Consider the following 25,324-nt stretch of genomic DNA (forward strand, 5'->3'; position numbering starts at 1 on the left):
CCCACACGCCATATCCACTGCAAAGAACTGCAGCCTCTCTGAAGCGCTGGCTCCACTCCTGAAGGAACAGGGCGGTCTTGACAGCACAGCCCTTGAGACCCGTTCAACCAAAACCGCAAGTCGCTAATCGGCACGTGTCTTAAGACTTGAGCTGGGAGGGCTGTTCCCTCTTCTGCCGCATGTTCAAAGCCAAGGATCTGTCTGTTTTCTAACGAGGTGTAGGTGGAATAATTTTTAAAGTATTTATTTATGTGGCTATGCCGCAGCTTAGACGGGGCGCACGGGATCTTCACTGCTGCGCACAGGCATAGTTGCCCCGCAGCACGTGGGATCTTAGTTCCCCGACCAGGGATCAAGCCCCTGCCCACTGTGCCACAAGGTGGATTCTTACCCACCGGACCACCAGCCAAGTCCCAGAACAAAAATGTTTAAGGTATTTAACAGTTCAGAGTTGATGATGGCCGTCTCGGACACTGTCAGCATGGGTGTGAATTTCCGAGACCCTCCTCGTGGGTGAAAATTCAGTACTCCCACCATGGGTGTGATGGTTCAATGTCCGCACACCGACGTTCTTACGGTTGGTATAAATACTCGGCTGCAGAGGAGCCGACTCACTGGAAAAAAAACCCTGATGCTGGGAAAGACAGCAGGCAGGAGGAGAAGGGGACACAAAGGATGAGATGGTTGGATGGCATTCCTGACTCAAGGGACATGAGTTTGCTCTGAGAGATAGTAAAGGACAGAGAAGCCTGGCTTGCTGCAGTCCATGGGGCTGCAAAGAGTCGGACACGACTGAGCAACTGAACAACAACATTCACCTGCAGATGAGTCAGGGGACGTGTCCTTGTCCCCCGCAGGGTTACACTCCCACCGTCCCGTTTTGTGTTGCCCACTCTGGGTTGCGGGTCCGAGATAGAGAAGGAGCCTCTGTAACTCGAGTATAATTTGCTTTTTAATGAGAAGAACGTGTGTAAATGACAGGACGCCACCGCCGTGCGCAGATGGCGGTCACAGAATACCCATCAAATTCATTCTGCCCAAGGAAGGGAGGAAGGGAGGACGCAGGGGGGCTTGGGGGCTGGCAGCCTCCACCCCCCCTTGGTCCTATGGACGATGGGGTCACCGACTGTCGGCCTGCGCACGCCTCTTGAACGGTAAGCAGAGATCGAAAGCACAGCAGCAATAATACTGGGTAAGTCCTTCCTTGCTTAAAACATCTGAATTATTTCATTGAAGGTATCAAAAATATACCCTGTAAACCAATATATCATTTACACCTGCCTTTCCTTCCCGCCACTGCGGCAATGCTGCGTGAACGAAACAGTCCAGTTCCTCGGAGCAGCCGCTCGCCCCAGGCCGCACCTGGCCCTGTCACCTGCCCACCTGGCCTGATTCGGTTTCCCACGGTCTCGTCGGCTGGGGCAGCCCCTGGGGTCCGGGGACAAGAGTGCTGGGGCCTGGACAGGGCCCGTGTCCGTCTGTCCAGAGTGCTAAGCGAGAGGTGGGTTGGGGGCAGACGGGGCTGGGGGTGCGGGGGCTGCGAGCTCAGTTTAGACTTTGGTTCCAAATGCGTTAAGGGGGGAGGCAGTGGCGTGGGAGGTGGGTGGTCGTCCTGCTTTGGGTCCCTGGCCGCCCCGGCTGTACGCGTGTGGCCGCCACACACGCCTGCTGCGCCCCCTGCCCGGCCCGGCCCCTCCCCTCCCGAGCACCAGGTAAACATCCCCTGAGTAAGGTCACTGCGCGGGCCAGCCGGGGCGGGAGTCATAGTTAAGGCTTTAGACAGGCAAGGATGCCGGCTCTGGACGGACGGACGGACGGACGGACGGATGGGCGCACAGGCAGACTCAGGGGCTCCTTCCTCAGTGCGGGGAGTCGGCGGCCGCCCACTCCTCGACCCGCTGCTCCAGCTGCTCGCTGCCCCCTCCCCACTCTGACCGTCACTCGCTGTCGGACAGCGTCTCGTACTGTGAGCAGAGCAGCGGCTTGGGCTCCTCGTCCCAGGCATGATGGGGACCGGCCAGGGGCCCACTGCCCGCGGGGAGCCCGGGCGGGGGTGGGGAGGCCATGACCCCCGCCTGCAGCCGCATGATCAGGGGGTTGTAGGGGAACGGGGTGGACCCTGCCGGAGAGACCGGGAGAGACAACTCGGTGAGCCAGGCAGTCCCTGTGGGCCCCACCCACCTGCCACCCTGGGGCCCTCACCCTCCTGCCTCTGCTGCCCCTTCTATCTCCTGAATGTTCTCAAACTGCCCGCCTGGACTCCCTGCCACCACTCCCATCCCATCCATGCCCAGCAGCCTATCTTCCAGCCCTGCAGGAGCCTCCTAGCTGCTCCTGCCCTTGTCCCCGGGGCCTGTTCTGCAGCCAAGGGATCTCCTGAACCTCCGCCAGGGACCTCCTCGCACTCACAAAGAAATCGGGGGTGGGCAGCTCTCTTGCAACCCCCCTGCAAACCCATGGGACTGGTCCCTGCCCACAAGCTTCTCTCTTCACTTCCAGAATCCTTCATCCTCTCTAACTGCACCCTTGCCCTCCAGCTGGGCCCGTACAGGAAGTGTCCTGACCCTGTGTGAGCCTGAGTTTAGCTGGGCAGGGCCCTGAGGGGTTTTCTCAGAACAGGCCTGGCCACACGCTCTGTGCACAGCAGGTGCTCAAGCAGCTGGCCTGGCCCCCTCGCCCAGCCCAGGCGCCCACCTGCAGACGAGGGCCGGTCCTCCCACACGCGGTTGGTGAGCGGAGTCCGGCGGTTGCAGTCTCCTTCCGAGTGCACCGAGGAGACGGAGGGTGGCCGGTCCCCAGATGCCAGGCCTGGGGCTGGGGACTTGGCTTTTCGGCTGCTGGGTCTGCCGGAGACTTTGGCCTTCCCGCCACCACCTGCAGGGAGACACACGGAAGGGGTCACGTTGGACTGTGAGGACAGGTCTCATGCTGCGGGGACTGGAGGATGGGTGAGGCCCTGACCCCTGCTTCCTGGGCCCCCTGGGGAGGGGGAACAGTAGCTCGGGTCCCTGGGAAGCCAAAGAGGTCAACCAGATGTCCAGACCCAGCCATGCGCCTGGATGTGCAGGGGTTTCTACTAGGGCAGTGGACAGAACTATGTGCAAAGCCCCCTCAGGTTGCCCCGAGGCCCATCTGCCCACTATGGGCTAATACTCCAAGCACAAAGCCTCAGGCCTCTGGCTTGACCCTGACCGCCCTAGGACTGTGCTGGGGCCTGGCGGGCTGCAGGCCCTCTGCAGGGAAGCCGGGGGCCCTGAGGCCAGGCCTGGGCTTGCCTTAAGTCCAAAAACTTCCTGGGGCCACAGTGTCCAGGTTAGAAAAATGGTTCAAGTGCTCTCCTTGTCCAGCCCTTGCTCTGATATGTGGAGTGTTGATTCAGGACCCAGGGCTGAGGGCGAGCTGGCCCGTGTGGTTTCCCTAACTCATCTGAGTTTAGGTCTGGCACACAGACCCTGGTCTCTTCCCCATCAGGCCCGAGGGCCAGCCATGGACACGCATGGTGGCCATCTCAGGCACAGAGCCCGCCGGCCTGGCTGCCCATGAGCCCAGGGGTCCCCTCGATCCACACAGAGAAGGTAAGGTCCTCATTCCAGCCCAATCGCCCCCAAGGAGACACAAGAGGGGCCGGGACGCAGGCATCCAGAGACCTGTGTCCGGCAGGGTTCGAGGAAGGCAGGCCAGGGCTCGGGCAGCGGCATGAGTGGTTTTAGAAAAGCGGCAGCTCCTTCATGCCCAGTGGGCAAGGGCAGACCCGGGGCAACTTGGACACCTAGGGGTGCCCGCCCAGCATGGGGTTAGCCAACTCCAGGACCACATCAAACACGCACAAAAAAGTCAAGTCACAAGCTCCAAAGCTGGGGGTGGGGGGCGGGAGGGGGGGCCTTGGTCAGAGGACCGTGGAGGAGGAGGAGGAGGAGGAGGAGGAGGAGGAGGCGGCGGCGGGAGGATTAATGACACCAGGGTGGGGAAAGACGGGGCGGGCGGGTGGGGCTGGAGGGCCGAGGCGGGAGGAGGCCTGCAGACCTGGCGAGGTGAGTGCGTGTTCGCTCCGTCCGTCAGCAGCGGTTATGGGCATAGCAGCAGCGGGCAGGCTGGCACTGGCATTCAGAGGGTTAAAAGCATTGGCGCTGAGCGGGTGCTCTTCCCACTGATCATATTTACCCATGAGCGCCTTTCTAATAATAGCCTCCAGCCCCATGTTGGTGCTGGCATGCTCCTGCACCGCCTGGCTTCTGCAGGTCATGAGGCCTGGGAGAGAGACACACACACAGAGGGGCCAGGAGGGGGCCAGAGGGGGGTGGAGAGAGAAGCACAGAGGGAGAGAGGGAGGAGAAGAGAGAATACACAGTGAGCACATTTCGGCAAAGCGACGATTCTCGGTTTCCCTGTCTACCCCGCCCGCCCTGGTTTTCCCTATGGGGCAATGGGGCGGGAAGCCTCCCTCTGACTTGGTCACTGGAGACTCTTAGGGATTCCCGGTGCGGGTGAGGGGGAGAGGTGGGCTTTGGGGAAGTTACATGCTCATCACCCCCCACCAAGCCTCACTTCTACTCTGCTCTCTGGGGAATCGGAAGCCCCTTCTGGCTCCCTAACCCCAGCTGGGGCTGTGTCATTATGTTAAATCCAAGTGGTCTTAAAAACAGGGAGTGGGGTGGAGGGCAGGATCAGAGGTCCTCTTATTGAGGGGAAAGGGCTGCAGGGAAACTAAGCCCAGCCTGAGTGCAGTGCTGGGCATGGGGGAGTCCTTCCTTGGTTCCCAGGGTTGCGGAGAGGGACGGGGGGAAGGTGACCAGACAGTCCTCCGCTGCCCCCACCTGGGGGTGCCCAGCCCCCTGCCTGTCCCCCACCGCCCCGCAGCTGGGGCCTAACTCTCCTCCCACGCCTTCTGCCCGCCCAGGGAGCCACGAGGAGAGAGAGGTGCAGAGACGGACGGGGGGGTGGGGAGGGTGGCAGCCATGCAGTTATGGTGCGTGCGAGGGTCAGGGCAGAGCTGGAGACGGTGGCCTGGCCGCGCCCACCCGGCCACCCCGGCCCACAGTGGCCCGATCGACGGTTGCCCCCCATGGGTCCTTCCAGACACCCACTGCGAAGTCAAGCCAGTTACTCCTTTCTTTCTGTTTAACAGGTTTTCTGACCCTCTCGTGTTTCCTAGGGACTGATTTTGCAAACCCCGGGGAATGTGCCTCTTTGGGGCATTTTTGTTGTTGTTAAAACAGACTTCGCTTTCAAAAACCACCGACAAAGCTCTCTGCCTGCCACCAGGCAGACTTTTTCATGAATTTTAAAACTTTTGCTCCGAGCCAACGGTATGATTAGCAAGTCTGGCTGACCCCTGACTCATCTGTAAACTGGACTGCTGACTTCGTGACACGGCAGCTTCTAAAATCACATTTCTAAAGCAACTATCTGCTGTCTACGTTTTCTTTTTCTCTTCTTCTTTTTACTTTCAAACTCATTCACAGCCACAAGACCCCTTGACTTTTTTTAAGCTGGGTCTTGGCCATGTTTCATCAGCACTTCAAATAAAAAAAGCCATGTCCATCAAGAAAAAGCAAATTTTCCAACAGGGGTGATGGATGGGTAGAGGGGCGGTCCACCCATTTATGATCCTACAAACTAAAACACTGGGAAGTGGAAACCTGGTCATGATGGTTCCTCAGTAGGTTAGCATCCTACAATCACAGATGAGCCCGACACCAAGGTCATGGATACGTGGTCTGACTGGTACTTAGTCAGGAAGCTGACCCACCGCCAGTCCTGAAGCAGGAGCTAAAGTAGCAGAGACTGAGGTCTGGGGGAAATTCTTTTGTTTGGATTACATTGCTTTGGAAAAAAAGTTGAATCTAATTTATATACAAGTTTTCACATAAATCTTCGTTGTTGCACGTGAATCTCTACATACACATGCACCTGCGTGTCTCAGCGTCTCAGTCAAGGTTTGAAACATTCTGAAAACATCCATTTCTGACCATCTTGTTGTTTCGACCAGATTGCCTCTTCCCTGTTGCCTAAGGCTCAGCATTTAGAGGCTCTGTGGCCCCCTGATAAAATCCAAGAGTTGTCTTTTGCTCAGCTGTTCCTGGAGCTGTGATGGCCCCAGAGAAGCTATGTGCCCCTGTGTTCCTCCCGAAGATGCTCCCTCTCTGGCAGAGGGTCAGCCCCATCTGCTCTGGGCTCAGTCGTTTCATACCAGACACAAGGCCATTCCCCACCCAGCCCTACAGGGGCAGCAGAAATGCACAGTGTGGCCCCTACTGGAGGCTGGGGGATCCAAGCCCAGGGGCCTCCAATGCATCATAAAAGGCTTAAGTCTCAGCTTAAAAACACGTGTGGATTTTACACTCCTCTCAGAATACATCTACAGTGTTCCCCTGGCCCCCTGGCTAGCATTTTCAAGTAAAACCGATGCTCTGTCTATATAAAATGCCCACCTGGACCACAAGGGCAGGCTGTATGTGAGCACACAGGCTCACTACCCATCCACAGACTTGAGTCTCCATCTGAGACCCCAACAAACAAGCCGGGTAAGTTTCTGGACAGCTGTGTGTGATTCTAACACTGTCCTAAATGCACCAGGAGGCCTTGAAATTGAACTCCATTAGAGACTCATTGCAGGCCTCCCCTCTCCCTCGCCTCCAGCCTTTTATGTGCATCTGTATCCCCACTGCAACGTTTGTTTAGACCAGAGGAGGGGACACGCTCGAACTGAGAAAGGCTGCTTTTCACCATGGCTACAGCCGATGTGGGGCTCAGAGACCTCCATGACCTCATTCCCAAGTCTCCTCCTGGGTCCAGACACCCAGTGTGGCCTCCCCAGGGGGCATAGTGATGGGGGTGGGGTGGGGGGACAGGCACAGGGCTGGTGGCCCCCGGGATGGATGGTTACCTGCTCCGGTGATGGCGGGCATGTTGAAGATCTCTGTCCCCGGTTGGCCGATATCTGGAGGGGAATGATAAGAAGGGTGAGGGCGATGGGCCCATGGATCCCGGAAATCACCTGCCTCGTCCCCCGCACCCCATGTCCCCGCCACCCGCCCCGCTTTCCTGTCTGGTCTAGGCAAGGTGCACCAGCCGGGAGCTTGTGCAAGGCAGCAGGGCTAGTCTCGGTCCACGGGATTCTCCTGGCAACAGTACTAGAGAGGGTTGCCATGCCCTCCTCCAAGTCTTCCCGACCCAGGGATCGAACTCGTGTCTCTTGACATCTACCTGCATTGGCAGGTGCGTTCTTTACCACCAGCACCACCTGGGGCAGCACTTGAGAGTCTGTATTTTTTTTTTAAAAAGGCAGCCTGCCATACACAACGCCTCACTTGGCTGTCTTGAGTCTTGGAAGCTTGACTACCCTGTGTGTGTGCCAAGTTGCTCAGTCGTGTCTGACTCTTTGCAACCCCATGGACTGCAGCCCTTCAGGCTCCTCTGTCCATAGGATTCTCCTACAAATGGACCCTGAGCGCTCGTGTGGAGGTTCTAGCACAGCTAGAGGGGAGCATAGAGCTACTCATACACCCTTGACCAAAGAGGGGAAGGTCATCCTCTTCAACTGAGCACACAGCTCTCGGAGGCACACGCGTGGAGCAGTGAGGGAGGAAGGGGATGCCCGCCAGCCAGCCAGGTCAGCCAAATCAATCCTGGTGATCAATGGGGTAACAGAGGTCACAGCCAGATGGCCCTGACATCTGAGATTTTGCGTTCTGAGTCAGCTCTCGGGGGCTGCTCACCCGCTGGCCAGCGCACGGCACTTGACAAGGTTCTGGACTTAATAGCCTGGGCCAGGGACTGTCTTCAAGGTTGCAATGCCAGCCCCAGAAAAAGAAAAGGCTCTGCAAGGCCCTCGAGCTCTCCCCAGCTAAAGAGCTCTTTGAAGCTGGGGATATGAGGACCCTTCATTCATTGGTTTACCGGCTCAGAGGGTCTCCTGAGCATCTGTTATGGGACAGGCGCTGTGCTATTAGGGGTGGGGAGCTGAGCTAGGACTGACATCCAGGAACCATACAAACGGGAAAATCACAAAAGTGAGGCACACTGTGAATGGGAGACACGCGTGACCCCCATCTCTGGTGCCCAGCGTGAACTGGCCCATTCATGCAAATATTCCCTGAGAGCCCCCTGTGCGCTGGGCACCATTCTGGGCACTGCATTCTGTGCCACCAGGTACCCAGAGCAAAAAGAGAGACCACCTTGGGCTCCTTGAACATGAGGTGACGGGCGAGCAGGAGAGGTGGTCGGCAAGTCCACCTGGCCGTGCTGGTCCCCAATCTCGCCCCCTTGTCATCCTTCTCCCGGGGAGGGGGTGGGCCGCTTACTGTATTCTGGCTCGTTCCGGTTGTGGGTGTTCAGCTTCTTATTGATCTCCTGTTTCTTAGATTTGACCATGGCCGAGTTGCTCTCGGTCAGCTTGCTGAAAAACGCCGGCGGCTGGCTGGTGTTGCCTGGAGACTTGGAGCCCATCCTATTGCAAGGTTCAGACACCACAGGTCAGTTCACTTGGTGCTGAGCTTGCACACCCTTAATGATGGGGCGCTCACCACCTGATATGCCTTAGAAATTCAGAATCATGCTTTTCCCACCCCCGAGCCTGCTTCCTCAGTCTCTCAGGGACCATGTCTTCTGAAATCCCCTATCCTTGGGCTCCAGTATCTCTGGAGAACCCCAGCTGTCCTGGTGGGCCATATCTGTCTGCCTGCCACAGTCAGATGCCCAGAAAAGGGCCCCAAATGGGCTCAGATCACACCTTCCCCTGAGATGAGGGGGCTTTTTTCTCTGCTTCCCTCCCAACCCTGGGCTCTGGCTTGGTCCAGAACATGTAGCTCTTCAAATCTCAGATACTCAAGTGTTGGCAACAGGGGCCCAGCCTGAGCTGAGAGACCCCAGCCCAAGACCCTGGAAGTTGCCATGGAGGTCTCCCAAGTTCCGACCTTGTTTAGTAGGTCTGAGGTCCTCAGTTGCACCCTGAAGCCCTTGTCAAGCCCCCAATTGCACAGCAGTGGACCGAGGCCACAGGTGGGCAAGGGCTGTATTCCTGAGCACCCCAGGAAGGGGAGGGGCCACTGAGAAGATACCTGGGCTCCGCCTGTTCCCCGTCCCGGTACAGCAGTGGGTACATGGTGCCCCGCAGATGCCCAGGCTCCACCATGCCCTCCGGCGGGGACACAGGTTCGATACCATCCTCACCGCTGCCCGGGGCTGACGTCTTGCTTGGCTCTGGAGACCTGGGTGGAGAGAGGGTCCCAGCGGTGGTCAGAGCTCTGAGCTCTCCCTCTTGAAGGGGGCGCACCCCTCCCTCCACTCCCCTGCAAGCCCTGCCTCACTCTAAACCAGCGCTTAGCACACTTTTCCTATAAGGAGCCAAATAGTAAATATTTCAGGAGTGATGGGCCAGTTGTGGTCTTGACTCTATTTTTCTTCATTTAAAAAGAATAATCCTTTAAAAATGTAAAACCGTCTTCAGCTCACGGACTGTGCAAGAACAGGCTATGGCAGGATTTGGCCTGTGGGGGGCACTTTGTTGAACCCCTGCTGCTTCCCCACACCAGGGACCCCACTGCTCCCCCAAAGACATCCTGCCATCTCCTTTCCTCTGTGTGCCACCCGGAGTGGCTCCCTCATCCTAGTGGAGGGCCCTCAGGAGGGTCCTCCTCTCTCCTCTCTGACCGGGGGCCCCTAGGGGTAACCAGGAGTGTGAAGTGCATGTGCGCCTGCTGGGAGGCTACTCTCACATCACACAGCTCTGCTTCGAATCCCAGCTCCGCCACTTACTGGCTGCGTCCCGTGGGCAAGTGAGTTCACTGCTCCATGCCTCAGTTTCTTCATCTGTGAAATGGGGTAACACTGCCTATACTTCCTGAGGCTGTGGTGAGGATCCTGGTTGGCGTGTGTGAAGGGTTTAGCTTGGTGTCTGGAACACCCCAAGTGTGGTGTACGTGTCAGCTAGGGGTCCAGCTGCTCTGTGACCTTGAGCCAACTCCCCGCCCTCCCTGAGCTTCACCCTTCCCGCAGCAGACACCTAACAAAGCTCCTCGGTGGGGACTGGCAAGGGGTACCCTGTCTCCTACCCCTGCTCACCTCTTGCCCCCTTCACTGTGGGGTGAGCCACGGGCCTGGGTCCCGTGGTCTGGGGGTGGGAGGTAGAGGTCGCTGGGCGGGCGGCGAAGGTCCAGGACAGGGCAGCTGGCTCCGGGGAAGGAGTAGAGGGGGGCAGGGAGGGGCGCGCTGAGCTGCTGCGGGTGGTGCCGCGTGTAGTCCTGCGTGATGACCTCCTGCAGGCCAAGGGTCAGGGGAGACATGAAGGGTCAGGTGCCAGCCAGCTGCCAGAACCTTCCAGATGGGGTGAGGGCTGAGCTGAGCTTTGGGGGCAGAACCCTAGGGCGTGGGCCTCGGCTCCCCAGGAGCTTTGAGCCTGTCTGTAGCAGCTCAATGCCCCCAGGTGCATGGGGTGAGGCCAGAAGTCCCCAGCTGGGCCCCGAGATGGGTCAGATTCAACTGGCCAGCGTGTGTGAGGTATGGATCGTGGATGGGCTTATGCACCTGACGCCCCATCGGTGGAGGAGGAGGGGGGACAGCTACTGCACCTGAGTTGGAGACGACTCTGGGACGCCCGGCATGACGTGCCCTTGCCAACCCCCAGATCCCTGGTTCGCCCCCCACCCCTACCCAGGACTCAGTTAACCCATTAGAGGACATGTGGACCCTCCTCCCCTCCCTTTCTCAGGACCTAGTCCTGCCCCAGGTGCAAAGGCAATGACGAGGCGGGGTAGTTACACTGATGTGCTGTGCCAGGGTGACCACCCGCTGGTGACCTTTGACCCCCGGGGTGGTCTGGAGCAGTGGGCTGGATGAGGGCTGGCTCTCGGGCAGCGGCCGCAGGTGTGGGAGGTGTGCCGCCTCGCCGCTGAGCTTCCCAGGGCCTGCGGGCAGAGCAGGGCAGGTCAGGGCGTGGCCAGTGGCCCCCTGGGGCTGCCGTCCTCAGATCCCAGCTCCGCCCTTTGAGCTGAGACACGGGGCCAACTCCACCACCTCTGAGTGCCTCAGCTTCCCCGTCTGTGGGGGCAGGACCCCACCTGGCTGCTTGTGCCGCAGGTCTCCCTCCAGGTGGCTCTTGTCGAGCTCCTCCAGCTGCTTGGGGAGCCCCTTGTCGTGGGTCAGGCTGGGCGAGCTCACGGGGCTCACGGGCTCCACACCGTCGGGGCTGTAGCTGCCGCCGTGATAACCTGCAGCCGGGCGAGGCCCTGAGTCAGGCCAAAGCCAGGGCCAGGGCTGCCCTTCCAAGCCCACCCCTCCACGATGGATGGGTTCCCCCGGGCCAGAGGCGGGGAAGATTTGGGCGGACGGAGAGCGGGAGTGAGCCAGCGTGAGGGCTGCTGGCCAGCCAGGGGTGGGGACATGTCGGGAAAGGACGGTGAGACAGCACTGCAAAGAGAGGTGGACGGAGAAGAAAAGCCGAGAACGAGACACACAGGCAGACAGGTCGGGAGAGATGGAGAGAGACCCAGAGAGAGAGACGGACAGCAACAAGGTGGGCAAGGGGGACGGGAGACAGACCCGGCTGGTGGGGGCCGGGGTGCGGCCGGAGATGGGGCAGGATGGGTTTCGGGAAGGGAGTGTAGAGGCAGCGGACGGGTGGCGAGGGTGTGAGGCCAGTGCGGTGGTGAGTGACACTCAGATCCCAGGGTCGTCCTCCCCACATCCCCCTCTCCAGCACAGAGGAGCCCTGAGCTGGGGCTGGAGGTGGGAGACAGGCACAGAAGATTCCCCTCTTCCCCAGGGAAGCTGGCTGGTGGGTCGGCAAGGGAGACACGGGGCCAGAGCATCCCCAAGACCCCCCTCACAACCTGGGCAGAGGACGCAGGGACCAGGTTCCCAGCTCCTACTGGAAGTGGGAAGGTGCTTCTCTTTCCTCCCCGACTTCCTCCCCACTGTACACCCTGGGGGCAGTGGGGCGGGGTGGGGGAGGCGGCCTCCAAACCACACACAGCAGCAGGCAAAGGCGTGGGCCTGCGCCCCTCTGCAGCCCCGCTCCCCAGACAAAGGTGCAAAGGGGAAGATGGGAGGCGCAGCTGGAATCAAAATCACAGATCCATTCATTAAAGGAAAAAAAAGCGAAAATCCAAAAGAAAAAAGAAAAATCATGATAAAAACGATGTGCAAATGATGAAGTGCTCCCCGCTCCGATCAGAGGGTGGGTAGGCGCAGCTTGAGGAATCATCAGAGCGTGCAATCGACGAAGACGAGTTTCAAAACAAAATACCAAAACCAATGAAAAATGGGGGGAGGGGAAAAATAAAAAGCAGAGATCTGAAAATATCTTTAGGCCACAAGACGGGGTGGGTGGGCGGCGGGGCCGGAAGTCTTACCATCGCGAGGGGAGTCGTTGGCCAGCGAACCTCCTTCTCGCGGCCCTTTATCGTGAGCAATTTGACGCATGATTATCGCGTCTATGAAGGTGGCCGCTGTCAGGGTGGTCTTACCCAGAGAACGGAGTTCCAATTCCTGGATGGAAAAGGGTTTACTTTGAGTCTTTTCCCGGTGCAGGTCCGCAGCTGAGGCGGGGGGCGCCGGCTGGTCTGGGCTGGCGTGGTGGGATGCGAGGCTCTTCGCTGGGGCGCGGGCGATGGCCGCGTGGCTGGAGCCGGGGGGCGCCAGGGGTCGAGGCTCGGAGCCCTTGCCGGGGGAGGAAGCGGGCTCCAGCCCGGCGCGGGCCGGAGGCTTGGCGAGGAACGTGTGGCCAGCGTCCGCGCGGGGCCGCTCAGGCCGGGCAACCCGAGGGGCCTCCTTAGGCAGCAAGACAGGCTCCATGAGTGGGGGGTAAACCCCATCAAGGGTGCCGCCCAGCGGGCAGTGGGTGGCGGGTGGGAATGTGGCAGCTGGGCGGACAGGCGAGGAGGTGGAGGTGGACCTGGGGGAGGAGAGAGGGAGGGTCAGCAGCTGCAGGAGCCACAGCTGTGGCCCTTAAGGCTGAGGCAGGGTCACTCCCTCACTTTGACACCTTGAGGGGTCGCCACTGCCCGGAATAGCTCCCACATTCCCCAGAATAAACCCTCCCAACTGTGGCCTGCGAGACCCCATGCCATAGGGACTCACCTACCCCATCCATCCATCCATCTACCCATCCATCCATCCATCCATCCATCTACCCATCCACCCATCCACCCATCCATCCAACCATCTACCCATCCATCCATCCATCCATCCATCCATCTACCCATCCACCCATCCACCCATCCATCCAACCATCTACCCATCTATCCAACCATCTACCCATCCATCCATCCATCCATCAACCCATCCATCCATTCATCCAGCCACCCATCCATCCATCCATCCATCATCCCATTAACCCTTACTGAGCACCTACTATGTCAGGCACTGTTCTAGACATCAGGGATATGAAGGTGCACAAAACAGACAAAAGTGCCTTATGTTCTAGGCGAGGAGACACACTACACACAGGCTGATATGATAACATGATAAATTAAACTCCTATTATTGTGGCAGTTGCTTGAAGGTAACGATTCTGGGTGGAAAACAAGCAAACAGCAAGGGAGCTCTCAGGCATGAGTGGGGTGGGGTGTCTCCCTGAGGGGCTGGCATATGAGCTGAAGAGGAAGTGAGCGAGCCCCGTGAAGAATCAGAACCCCAAGGGCAAAGGCCCTGAGGGTGGGCCAGGGTGGGAGGTTAGAGGAAAGGGCAGGGTCGCCCAGTTCTTTCACCTCAGCCACCAGGGGCCAACCAGGGCTCCTTGCTGTCTTCTCTGCCCAGAGTGCTCGCCTCACTCCAATTGGGCTGGAGCTGGCTACTCAAGAGTCCCATGCCTCTTTCTTCAGGCAGCCTTCCCTGATTGCTGCCTTGGTCTAAACCATAAGCCCTAAGAGGGCAGGGCTTGCATCACCGTGTCCCCCATACCCAGCACAAGGCAGGAGACCCACTGCAAGCCCACCAGGAGGAAGAAATGCACAAATGCACTCCCTCTGACCTTCACAGGCTAGTGTAATTATCCCCACGCTGCAGACGAGGAAATAGGCTTGGACATGAGCTGGCCCCACTATCTCTCGTTGGTCTCTCTCTCTAGCCCAGTGTTTCCATGAGGAAGTCTTTCACTAACCCTCACCCTCAAGGGTCTTCCTCAGCTGCTACTGGGGAAGGCTTTGATGTTCCTGCTCCAGCTTCTCACCAGCTGTCGCTGGTGGGAGCTCATGTCTGGGCACCCTCCTCTTAAGAGTCAGATGCTCCTGTTCTGTGTAACTGCTGGGAACTGACTCGGAGGACACCAAGATGAGGCTTCTGGTAAATGACATTGTTGTTTTTTTGTAATTGGAATTGTGGTGGGGAGGGCATGATTTATAGCAGCCAAGTGTGGGGAGACTTGCATGAAGGGATGCTTCATTTTGGAAGAAGCAGCTGCCTCCACACAAGTCCCTGGGCAGAGAAGGGCCCTGGGGAAACTCCTGTCCCCAGTCAGGCAGCTCAGCCCACAGGCCTTGGGCAGTGGTAGGAGGTGGGTCACCAGCAGGGACTCAGGCCTGTTGTGACAGGAAGTGGACTCCGGGGACGGGACACATCCGGGCCCTCTGCAGGTTCTCCAGTATCCAGGGAACCTCTGGCCTTGATCCAGACAAGAGGCACCTGATCTCGTCCTCCCTGTGGGGCTCTGCTGAATCCCTGGAGGAGCAGGAGAGCCTCTCTTCACAGCCCTCGCCCTGACTCTTCCTCTCTGCTCCACAGACTCCATTCCTGAACTCCACAACCTACCCAGCTGCTCACCTATCCACCCACCCAACTCCCCATCCACCTACTCATCCATCTATCGACCCAACCCCCATCCACCTACCCAGCTCATCACCTATGCACCTTCCCATCTACCCACCCACCCACCTACCACCTAACCCAACTATACACTCCTCTACTTACCCAACCCATCATCTGCCTATTCACCTATCTACCCTCCATCCACCTATCTAACCATCTAACCATCCAATTAGCCTCCCATCAATTCATCCACCTATACACCTAGCTCTAACCATCAGTCCATTTGTCCACCCACTATCATCTGTCTGTCCACCCACCTATCCATTCATCTAGTCTGCCATCCCTCCATCTACCACTGACCCACCTATGCGCCTACCTACTCACCTGTCATCCATCCACTTATCCATCCACATAAGTGGATATCCACTTATCCATCCACATAAATGGATAATATCCACTTATCCAAATCTATTACAATCCATCCATCTAACCAAATCATCCATCAATTTACCTCCTCACCCAACTCTCTGCCCACCCATTGCTCACCCTCCCGTTTATCCCGGGGCCCATTGGTACCAGTGCACATCCCTCCACCTGTATCCAGTGACCAGCCCCCCACTTCTTGCCCCCCCCACCACCATGGGCCGGTCTCCACCCCTGTGCCAACCTGGCCCACCTCAGGACCGTCGGCGTGCTGGGCTCCACGGAGGTGATGATGCTCTTCATGCCCGTGTTGTGCAGCACGCTGGGCCTCTGCTGGATGGCGTCCTGGGTCCGCGGTGAGATGGGCGAGTGCTGGTGGGCGTGGGAGTGGGAGGCGGGGCGGCTGCTGCTGCTGCCCCCACCTCCACCGCTGCCGCCGGCGCCGCCGCCGCCGCTCTGCTCCGTACCTGGGGGAGGCAAGCAGTGCTATCAGACCCGTGGTGCGGCTGCGAAGACCCCACCCCCGCCCCCGGGGCGCGGGCTGGGGGCTCGGCCGTCCTACCGGGTCTCCAGATGGGTGCGTGCTCTACGGTGGTGGTGGAGGTGAGGATGGACTTCTCCCGCTCGCGCTCGCGCTCACGCTCACGCTCCCTTTCCCGCTCCCTCTCGGTCGAGGACGTGGCGGTGGGTTTTGTCAAGTGAGTGGGGCCTCCTGGAAGCCCAAAGGCCTGCGGCTCAGCCCCAAGGACAGGAAGCTCCCCCCGCACCCCGACTCATGTTCCGGGATGGAACAGAGAGGCCAAGGCATCTGCCCAAGGACGCCCAGCAATGGGGTGGAGGCATCACCTGGGGAGAGCGGGGAGCTGCTGAGCCGGCTACTGAAGTGCTGGGGTGCAGTGGGGAGGTAGGCGAGGCGGTCCATGGCGGTGGCTGGCGTGCCTGGTGTTGGGGGCACCAGCACAGGCAGATGTGGCACTTGAGACAAGTCGATGATGCCTGTAAGAGAGGAGGTGGGGCTGGGGACTGCAGCCACTGGGGAGGAGAGGAGCCAGGCTGCCTGCTCGCTGGACCGCACCACCCGCTGGAGCACCGCACCACCCGCTGGAGCACCACGCACCCTCTGAGAAGCAGCACTGCCCCGTGCTCCCTCCTTGAAGCACACCCTAGGTCTGAATGCCAGCTGCTCACAGCCCCTCCTCCCTTTGCTCCCAAGCCCTGAAGTAGAGGTAGCTTGCAGGTGGCGCCACTGCATACACTGCTGTGCCCCTTTTGCCTGTGACCCTAGGCCATCAGTTGCTTGTATTCAATCCCCACTGTTTGAAATACCTAGTGTGACCAGTTTTAACAACTGGACCCTAACAAGGACTTGGCTGTTCCGAAAGGAACATTCCAGAAGTGTTTCTAGAGAGTGTAATATTCATGTGCAAAGCAACCACAGGCTGGGTGCTCATCAAGGGAACAAGAAGTTCAAACAGCCTTACATTTCCAAGTTGTTTTTTAAAGGACCACATACATCAACAGGACACACAAGCACATGCACAGCCCATGTGCCATCCAGGATGCAGCCACACACAACTCTAAACCACTGGCGGTGTGGTGGTTAAGACGTGGGCTTTCACTGCCATGGACCTGGGTTTGATCCCTGGTCAGGGAACTAAGATCCCACAAGCTGCGAGGTGCAGCCAAAATATATTAGTAAGTTAAAATAAACCACCCGCTGGGTCTGTGTGTGCTCTCAGCAAGGTGACATCACTCGGGACTCTACGGTGACCACTCTCGTCAAGGACAGGTGTACAGGCACGGGCACATACGTGTCCTGTGCTTTCAGGAACCTGGGCAGACCAGGAATAAGGCCGATTCTGGGCAGAGGGTCCTGCCCAGCCGTGTGCCTGGCAGCACCCCGCCCCACCCACCTCGCGGGCCGGTGGCGTAGTTGAGGGCCAGCGAGGACTCTCGGGGCGACAGGCCCCTCAGCATGTCGGCTCGCTGGGCCATGGCGGTGGCCGCGTTGTGGTGCATCTGCTGCGAGGTGATGTAGTCGTTGATGATTGTCTGGCGGTTCTCCAGCGCCGCCGTGTCGGGGTAGCCGCGGATGAGGTATGGTGGGTACAGGTGTGGGTAGGTGGGGTTGGGGGCCAGGTGCCGGGGCAGGTAATAGGCAGCGGCTGCCAGGAGAAGGGGAGTTAAGTTCAGGCCGGCCCACACCTCGGCTGGGAATGCCCCTCTGCCAGTCTTAATGCCCCCACAGCTTCTCCCAAACACTCCCACAAAACAGAATTAAGAGCCTCAAAGTAGAAAAACTCTTGCTCTCCAACATACCCGAGGGTGCCTCTTACTGATAATATTCTTGGGATCAAAATTCACCCAAATACGGGGCCTCCGAAATGTGGATCACAGGGTATCCGAAATGTGGATCACAAAAATACCTAAGGGCTGTGTCCTTTTACACAGATTTTCAGATCATGTCTGTTTGGGGACTGCACACCCTTGAGCCCTCTTTTGATACATTTGCAATTTTCAAGGCGCTGATAAGTCTCACAGGAAAAGAAAACCATTGAAAAAATGTTTAACCCAGCATGACCCTGAGACCCCCCCAAGAGAAATTCTTTCTCACCTCAACTGCTGACATGACTGCATTGTTGGGGCTCTCCCTCTCCCTGCCCTGCATGCCTCAGTTTCCCCTTCTAGTGGAGCTTAGTTGATGCCTGAGGAGCCCTTGGGCTGACACTGATGCTACAGGGTTCCTTGGGTCTGGAACAATCACCTGCATCCAGAGGGATTCCTCGGGGTATGGAGGTGGGGTCGAAGGCCAGTGGGATGTGGCCGCGGTACAGGTCCACGCCGCTCACCCCTCGGAGCAGGTGCTCATAGGGCGAGATGGGGTGGGGGTGGTGCTCAGGCACGCTGCTGTGTGGGGACTTGGCAATCTCCCGGGGCGTGGATGTCAGCTTTCGGTCCTGGGATGCCTTGCTGGACGAGAGACTGCCTGTGGGGATGAGCCAAGTGCGGATGGCATCGGACCTCAGACACGGGTGTCCCACCCCCTGCATGGGGGCTGCTGAAGCTAGTGCTTATGGGAAATCGTTTGAGAGTGGGGTCTCTGGGGTCCCAGAAACCAGGCCTCTTGGTCCAGCCATTTGCCTCTAGTTCATTTTTCCTTTTATTTACTCATTCACTCATTTGCTTCTGCTTTTTATTCTTTTAAAAAGCTCATCCATTCTTCTGTTCCCTTTTCTGCTCATTCATTCAATCAGCCAAAAATAGTTATCATGTGTCTACGATATGCCTAGTACTTTCTAAGAGCTGGGGCTCCCTCACCAAACCAAACAGGAAAACCCTGGCCCCCATGGGGCTGACATTCAATGTAGGAGGCAGATGACCAACTAGTCATCAAAAAAGAATTTCAAAGTAATAAATGTTCTGAAGAAAAATTTAAACTGTGATAGAATGTGACCAGAACAGTGAAGGGGGAGGGTGACCATAACTAACCTCCCTGACAATGTGACATTTGAACAGAGTCCTGAAGGGCAAAAAGAAACCAGTTAGGTAAAGATCTGAAGGGGGGAGGGTGCATTTCAGGCATAGGGAAACTGCACGTGCAAAGGTCCTGAGCAAAGAAAGCTGAGTGTGGTCAAGTAACAGAGATAAAGCTGTGAGATGGAAAGACGGGTAGAGCCGGATCCTGCATGGCCATGGCAGAAAAACGGTGATTTTATTTTTCCCCCTAAGAGCAGTGAGAAGTCAACAGAAAGATTTAAGCAGAACAGTGGCTTTACTCATGTAAGTATTTCAAAAAAGTATTCTGGCTGCCGTTTTGGGAAGCAGATTATAGCAGCACAAGAGAGTAGTCAGGGAAGCCAGGTGGACTGGAGGCGGCAGGGAGATGCAGAGGATTCTGAGGATGGTTTGGAGGCAGAACAAACAGGTTTGGCAGGTGGGCTGGCTGTGGTGGCCCTGAGGATGTTCCTGAGCTAAGGGGTGGACGGCAAGGCAGTTTTCGGAGACTAGAGCCCACGGCGGCCCCGCCCCCGCCCCGCCCTCACCCCACCCCCGCGCCCCGCCCTCGCCCCACCCCACGCCCCGCCCAGCCTCGGGCTCTGGCTCACGCACCCTCCTGCAGGCGCGGGGTGGGCTCCCGTGTGGTCACTGGTGATCCGCGGGGTAGGTGGCCGGCGAAGGGCGCCGCGTGGTCCTCGTAGGTCAGGGGGCTCTGTCGCGGCTTTCCCAGCTCAGGCACGATGACCGGGGCCCCCCGGGTGATGGAGCCCCCCGAGCTGCTGACGGCACCCGTCCGGCTCTTCAGGCTCTCCTCGTAGCAGACACGCTCCAGCGCCCGGGTGTCGGCCATCACGTCCAGCGGGTGCACAGCCGGGAACGTCCGGCCCGGACTGCCAATGATGGAGCGCACGTCGTGCTTTTTGGAGCCGGTGGAGGACGTGCTGGTGTCATACTTGAGCGGGGTGCCCTGGGGGGGACGGGGTTGCGGAGGGAAAGGGGGACGTGACCACCAGTGGCACAACCTCTCTGAGCCTCAGTTTCTCTGCTAGGAAATGGGAGAGACATCTCATGCTCCAGGGGCAGGGGTGAAGGGCTTTGCTAAACCTAAGATGAGCCCACCTGCCCTTGCCCTGCCCACCCCTGGCCCCCAGAGCCACCCTGGGGGCTGCAGAAGGGGGCACAAAGTGCAGAGGTCAGCCCTTCCTGAAGCAAGTGGGGGACCCTCCTTGGCCCTTGGGATTTGCTGGAAAGAAACTTAACAACCCCATGAGGGTAAATGCCTTCTTCCCATCAGTCTGGGACCCTCCTTGACCCACCCAAAGCCAAGCCAGAAAATCCAGCCGTAAAATCCAGTTCCACCACCCTGAGGTTCAAGTCTCAGAGGTCAGGGCTGAGGTTATGTCTGCTCTTGGGCCAGAAAGGGCAACTGAAGGAACAGGGATCATGATGAGACTGTAACCCGGCTGTCTGGGAGAAGACTCCACCCTGTCTAAGCAGGCCTGGGAAACCCAGGGTACAGTGGGCTCTGTGTCTTTGCAAGTAAGACGACTCTGCTTTTATTCACAAATGTTTTACTTACTTTCTTAAGAAGGGGAAATGCCCTCATTTTAGAAAGAATATTCTAGAATCAGACTGGCTTCCCTTTTGGATCTATGATGGACTCTTGCCAGTGGCCCACAACTGCCTGTAGGCTGAGCGCCAAACCTGACCCCTGGCCTTCGACAGCCTTCCCACCGCTCCTGCCTTCTCCCTAGGTGCTTCTGAGCCTTGACTCAACTCTGAGGCCCCCTGGACACCTCCCTACCACCTCTCAGCCATGCAGTCCCCCATGGATCTCATTCTCCTTCCTGTTCACATCTCTGACCCTGTGAAGAGATAGTGGTCCTTAGGTCCTCAAAAGGACCAGCTCCTCACAGAGTCAGAGTTCGTCTTCCCCTTCCAGGCTGGGGCTTCTGGGGGCCCAGTGCCACAGACAGTGGATAGGCGCAGGGGTGGGGTGGGGATGCAACCTGCCGGAGGAGGCCAAGATACAAAGATGCTACAGATGTAAGGACATCTGGATTTGAGATTCACAATGGCCATTTACTTGCTGTGTGACCCCGGACAAGTTGTTTAACCTCTCTGAACCTGTTACCTCACCACTAAAATGAGGACACCTCACAACACTGTTGTGAGGGTTACATAAGTCATGATGCCAAGTTCTCAGGCAGCGAGCGCCTGGCTCACACTTAGGGTGCAATCAAGCTTTATTATACCTAGCTCTGGGCTCTCAGCAAGCTTCTTGACCTCTCTGGGCCTCAGTTTTTCCATCCGAAGAATGGGGGTAATGGGTATGACTTCATGCTCAGATGCTTCAGTCGTGTCTGACTCTTTGCAACCCCATGGACTATAGCCTGCAAGGCTCCTCTGTCCATGGGATTCTCCAGGCAAGAATACTGGAGTGGGCTGCCATGCCCTTCTCCAGGCGATCTTCCCAGTCCAGGGATCAAACCCTTGTTTCCCGTGTTTCCTGCATTGCAGGCAGATTCTTTACCCACTGAGCCACCTGGGAAGCCTGGTTATGACTCTCCTGGGCTGTAAATACAACTGAATGAGGTCATGCGTATAATATAAAGCCCCTGCTATGGACCCTGGAATGGATTTAATGACAACTCAGTAGTGAGCAGCTGTGTGACCTTGGGTGTGGCACTCAACAAGTCCAGGCCTCAGTTCCCCCATTTACAAGGGCCAGAGCCCTGCCTATTGGTATCCTCTGCCCCGACCTTGGCCCCCGTACCTGCGTGATGGAGCCCTCCTTGAGCGGCCGGGGAGCCAGGGGCAGCTCGGGCGTGCGCCGCAGCTCCTCCCGTGGAATCTCGTGGATGGAGCGGCCGGCCTCCTTCACCGTCGCCACCAGGCCCTCGTGGGCTGGCTTCAGCTTCAAGGGACCCAGGGCCTCCAAGGGCCGGGCCTTGTAGGCCTCAGCCAGGTCCCGAGGGGGCGGAGGCGGCGGTGGCGGCGTGCCCTCGCGCTTCAGGAGCTTGGCCTCCCGGCGCTGGTAGTCTTCCTGGGCCTCCACGTAGGACCGTGGGATCCCTGCCAGGGAGGAGGGGGCGCTGACCCGTGTGTACTTGCCTCCCACCTTGCTCATCCTAACCTGGGGGAGATTCTGAAGCCTGACTACCTGGGTTTAAGTCCTCACTTGCTGTGTGACATGACTTGACCTCTCTGAGCCTCAACTTCTTCATATATAGAATGGGAGTATTAACTGAAGCACCTCACCAAGTCATTCACATTCAGTGGGATGATACAGATACAAAGCATGTTAAAAAGTACCTGGCTTGCCACTGACCAGCCAGGAGAATGTGGGTGTCTTCCTTTCGGAGGCTGTTCCATAAGATGATGAACAGAGAGCACTTGGGGTAGCACCCAGCACAGAGCACAGGAGATGCTCAGTAAATGAGAGTGAAGGGTGATGGGCAGTAGTTTGCTTTCAAGTTTGGTTTTCATGCCTTGCTCTGCCTTTCAACCTGCACTCATACCTGTCATGTACACGTGTGTTATACGCCTTCCCTGGGTGCCCACGGCACTCTGGCATGCCTCCCCTCCCCTGCCCATCTTGACTGTAAACCCGAGGGCTTGTTGCAGCTGCCACAAGGGTGCGGTGGCTGGGCACGCTGGGAGCAGAGGGCAGCGTACCTTGCGTGATGGAGCCTCGGATATGGTGCTGCTCTTTGAGGTGGTGGGGGCTGTGTCGCTCGGGCGGGATGGCGCGGCCCATGAGACCTGGAGGGGGCGGGCGACAGCATCGTCCCACGGCTCCCTGACCCGGCCTTGGGCAGTGACTGGCCAGGGTCTACAGCCCCTGCCTCCCTCCAGCGGGTCCCTCCAGCCACCCAGTCCCCGAGCTGATGCTGATGGTGGTGGCGATAGAGGGCCCAGCTGGCAAGTGGCCCGCTTTCTGGGCCCTGTGCCACCTCTGGACGGAGCCTCAGAAACACCCAGCTTTCCTATCTGTAAAGTCGGGATAATATTCCCGCACTCCGCCCAGGGGGGAGCTGATGTAACCCAGCAAGTGGGGAAGCCCCCAGGGCAGGTCCTACGGCCCCTGCTCCACCCCCAGAGTCGGGAGCCGGGCAGGGTACACACCTTCGATGCTGGCTGAGGAGATGGCCCGGCTGACACGGCCCTCCATCATGTCGTAGGTGCGCTTGGGGGCGGCTGTCTCGTGGGGAGGGCCTGAGCTGCTCCTGCCGTCCTCCTTGGAGCACTGGGATACGGACATGCCACCTGGAAACCAGACCACGCTCACGATGCAGGGCAGCCCCGGGAGGCTGTGTGCACCGAGCCCAGGGCCAGCAACCTGGAGGGCCGGAGGGCGACAGCGGCTCAAACGGACCCCCGTCACGAGGGCCCGTCAGCCACGCGGCTGAAGCCGGGCCCAGCTGGGCCTTCCCGCAGGAATCCCCAGCCGGCAGTCCAGCCCAGGGCCTGCTCTGCTGGTTGGTGGGTCTGTACCTTTGACTGTCCACAGGCATGTGAGTGTGCACAGACGAACACTTGTGGGAGCGGACGTGTGACGTGAACGTGCAGAACCATGTGCATGTGAGCAAAGATGCACCAGCTGCGTGTGAACACGCAGGGTTGGCACAACCATCCCTGTGTGTCAATGTGGTCTATGTGTGTGCAACGTGTGACACTGTGTGTGTGTCCCCACTGTGAACAACGTGAGGCCACATGCAAAAAACCATGTGCATCTGTGTCCACGTGGGGAGAGTGTGTGTCTGGTTGGACGTGGGAGGGACAAGGAGGGTCCACAGCACGGGTGGCCTCATCCAGCCAGACTGAGCCCAGAGGGCGGGCACATCAGGCTGGGCACATGGGTGCTCGACTGGCCATGCGTCTGAGCAGCCAGGAGGGGGGCCCCCGAGGAGGCCATGGTTCGGTCTTGCCAATTGGGCTGGGGGATCCTGAGACGGCCTCTCCTTCCAGGGGTGGCGGAGTCTATGGGTATCAGAAGCAAGTCCTGCACGCCCCAGGCTGGCCCCTTAGAATAAAGGGTACCCTGGCTCTCACGGATTTCCATCACGACCCCGAGGGATCCTCAGAGCAGGAGCTCCTCCATGGGGTTACAAACTAGTGGCTGGCGGATAGACGGTATCACTGGTCCTAATTTTTCTCAAAATTGATTGCTGATGTTTAAACACCAGGAGATGTCAGATAAAAATGGAGAGATCAGAAGTCTGGCTGGCGAGCTTGCACTTGTTACAGGGTGACAATCAGCTGCCGGAGAACAGAGGCAGGGGCCCCTGTAGAGATGGCCATCACTCCCAGGGTTGCCATAGTCTCCTCCCCGCCATCTACTGCCTGCCACTGGCATCACTAGTCCCCAGGCCCCAGGAAGCACGAGAGAAATGAAAAGCCTTGACAGACACCCATTCTGCGGATGCTAAGCCTAAGGCCTGCAGGGGCTCAAGAACTGATCTGGAGGCCTGAGCTGAGATGCCACCCAGGGCTCCCCGCTCACAACACCCTGACTGCCTCTCTGTCCGCCCTTCTCAGGGCCCCTGGCCATCCCCCAGGGCACTCAGCCAGGTACTGAGGCTGGCACAGAACGCAACTGACAGCCAGTCCCCAAGGCTGTCTCCACCACTTGGTAGCAGAGAAAGGCAAGTGCCTAAGCCCTACGGTACCACCTCCGCTTCCCAGGACCTGGGGGGCCATGGGGGCTGGGCGCTGGGCCGGTGGAGGCGGATAGTGAAGAAAAAGCACCCGCCCATTGGAGGAGAAGCAATTTGCGGCCCTACGGCTGCCAGCGGCTGAGAGGGGCGCCCATTAGCGGCTTTTATCTCTGCACCCCTGGGTGCCCAAGGCTGCCAGGAAATTGACATCTCAGCCCTTGATTCCCTTAATTCCTTCCAGGCAGGGCTCCCGGGTGGGGAAGCGGAACCCAGGGGGGGCGAATGGAGTGAGGAGCGCTGAAGTGGGGGGCCTAGGGCGTAAGGGGGCGGCGTGTCACTGGTTACTGCCCCTGCCTGCCACCCTTGTGCCATCAATCAGAGAGTGCAGCCTTTGCCAGGGCCAGAGGCCTAGGGGTGTGAGCTTGGGGCTTCTGCTCCCTGGGCCTGTTCCCCCACTCGCAAGGCTGGCTGTAAGTCTGCTTCCTAAACTGTAAAGAACTAAGGAGAGGTGGGAGGCAGCTAAGGCCGATCTTCACCTGCTCTGACTTATATACCTACCTGACTTACATACCTACAGGGACGGGGAGGTCACCACCTCTCTGATTGTGCTTCCTGGTGTCACCCCAGCCCTGCCTCGTGAGGAACCCCCCTCAATGGACCAAAGACTTCCCCTACCCCCGTCCCAGGGATCCTGTTCTCTGAGGGGCCACTGGACACCACTGTACCTCAGCTCCCACACCTGGAAAATGGGAACACACTCCTTCTCCTCGGCTCTCAACCACACACAGCTGACAGGAGGGCAACACACTCCCCCAGACTTGTTTTCTGAAGACATCTGGCTGCCCTTTAACCCCAACCATATTTTCTGGAAACTTTTCTCTTGACCAGCTCCAGAAACACCAAAGACTGGGGTTTGGTGAATAAGCCACAGTGGATACAGACAGGTTTAATGACAAGATTAACAAGGTGACTTTCCATTTGTACCTGGGGAGGGGGGGTTG

At 58.4% G+C, this 25,324-nt stretch overlaps 1 protein-coding gene across 16 annotated transcripts in view; it reads right to left on the reverse strand.

Moving 5' to 3' along the window:
- NCOR2 (nuclear receptor corepressor 2) overlaps window positions 935-25,324 on the reverse strand; it is a 236,218-nt gene continuing 211,828 nt past the window's right edge. For 8 of the 16 annotated variants that reach the window (XM_018061381.1, XM_018061386.1, XM_018061384.1 and 5 more), the window contains 19 exons: window positions 22,792-22,932; window positions 22,342-22,428; window positions 21,440-21,738; window positions 19,276-19,630; window positions 17,930-18,151; window positions 17,079-17,330; window positions 16,012-16,161; window positions 15,728-15,877; window positions 15,419-15,632; window positions 12,351-12,892; window positions 11,058-11,207; window positions 10,759-10,904; window positions 10,063-10,256; window positions 9,060-9,209; window positions 8,304-8,449; window positions 6,887-6,940; window positions 4,024-4,248; window positions 2,695-2,874; window positions 935-2,119 (listed from right to left, as the gene is read on the reverse strand). In XM_018061381.1, coding sequence (XP_017916870.1) covers window positions 1,938-2,119; window positions 2,695-2,874; window positions 4,024-4,248; window positions 6,887-6,940; window positions 8,304-8,449; window positions 9,060-9,209; window positions 10,063-10,256; window positions 10,759-10,904; window positions 11,058-11,207; window positions 12,351-12,892; window positions 15,419-15,632; window positions 15,728-15,877; window positions 16,012-16,161; window positions 17,079-17,330; window positions 17,930-18,151; window positions 19,276-19,630; window positions 21,440-21,738; window positions 22,342-22,428; window positions 22,792-22,932 — 3,839 coding nt within the window. In that variant the 3' untranslated portion in view covers window positions 935-1,937. The remainder of the gene's footprint in view (window positions 2,120-2,694; window positions 2,875-4,023; window positions 4,249-6,886; window positions 6,941-8,303; window positions 8,450-9,059; window positions 9,210-10,062; window positions 10,257-10,758; window positions 10,905-11,057; window positions 11,208-12,350; window positions 12,893-15,418; window positions 15,633-15,727; window positions 15,878-16,011; window positions 16,162-17,078; window positions 17,331-17,929; window positions 18,152-19,275; window positions 19,631-21,439; window positions 21,739-22,341; window positions 22,429-22,791; window positions 22,933-25,324) is intronic. The other 8 variants (XM_018061395.1, XM_018061389.1, XM_018061388.1 and 5 more) reach the window with 4 other exon arrangements.

Source organism: Capra hircus, chromosome 17, assembly GCF_001704415.2.
Source record: "Capra hircus breed San Clemente chromosome 17, ASM170441v1, whole genome shotgun sequence".
Classification (NCBI taxonomy): domain Eukaryota; kingdom Metazoa; phylum Chordata; class Mammalia; order Artiodactyla; family Bovidae; genus Capra; species Capra hircus.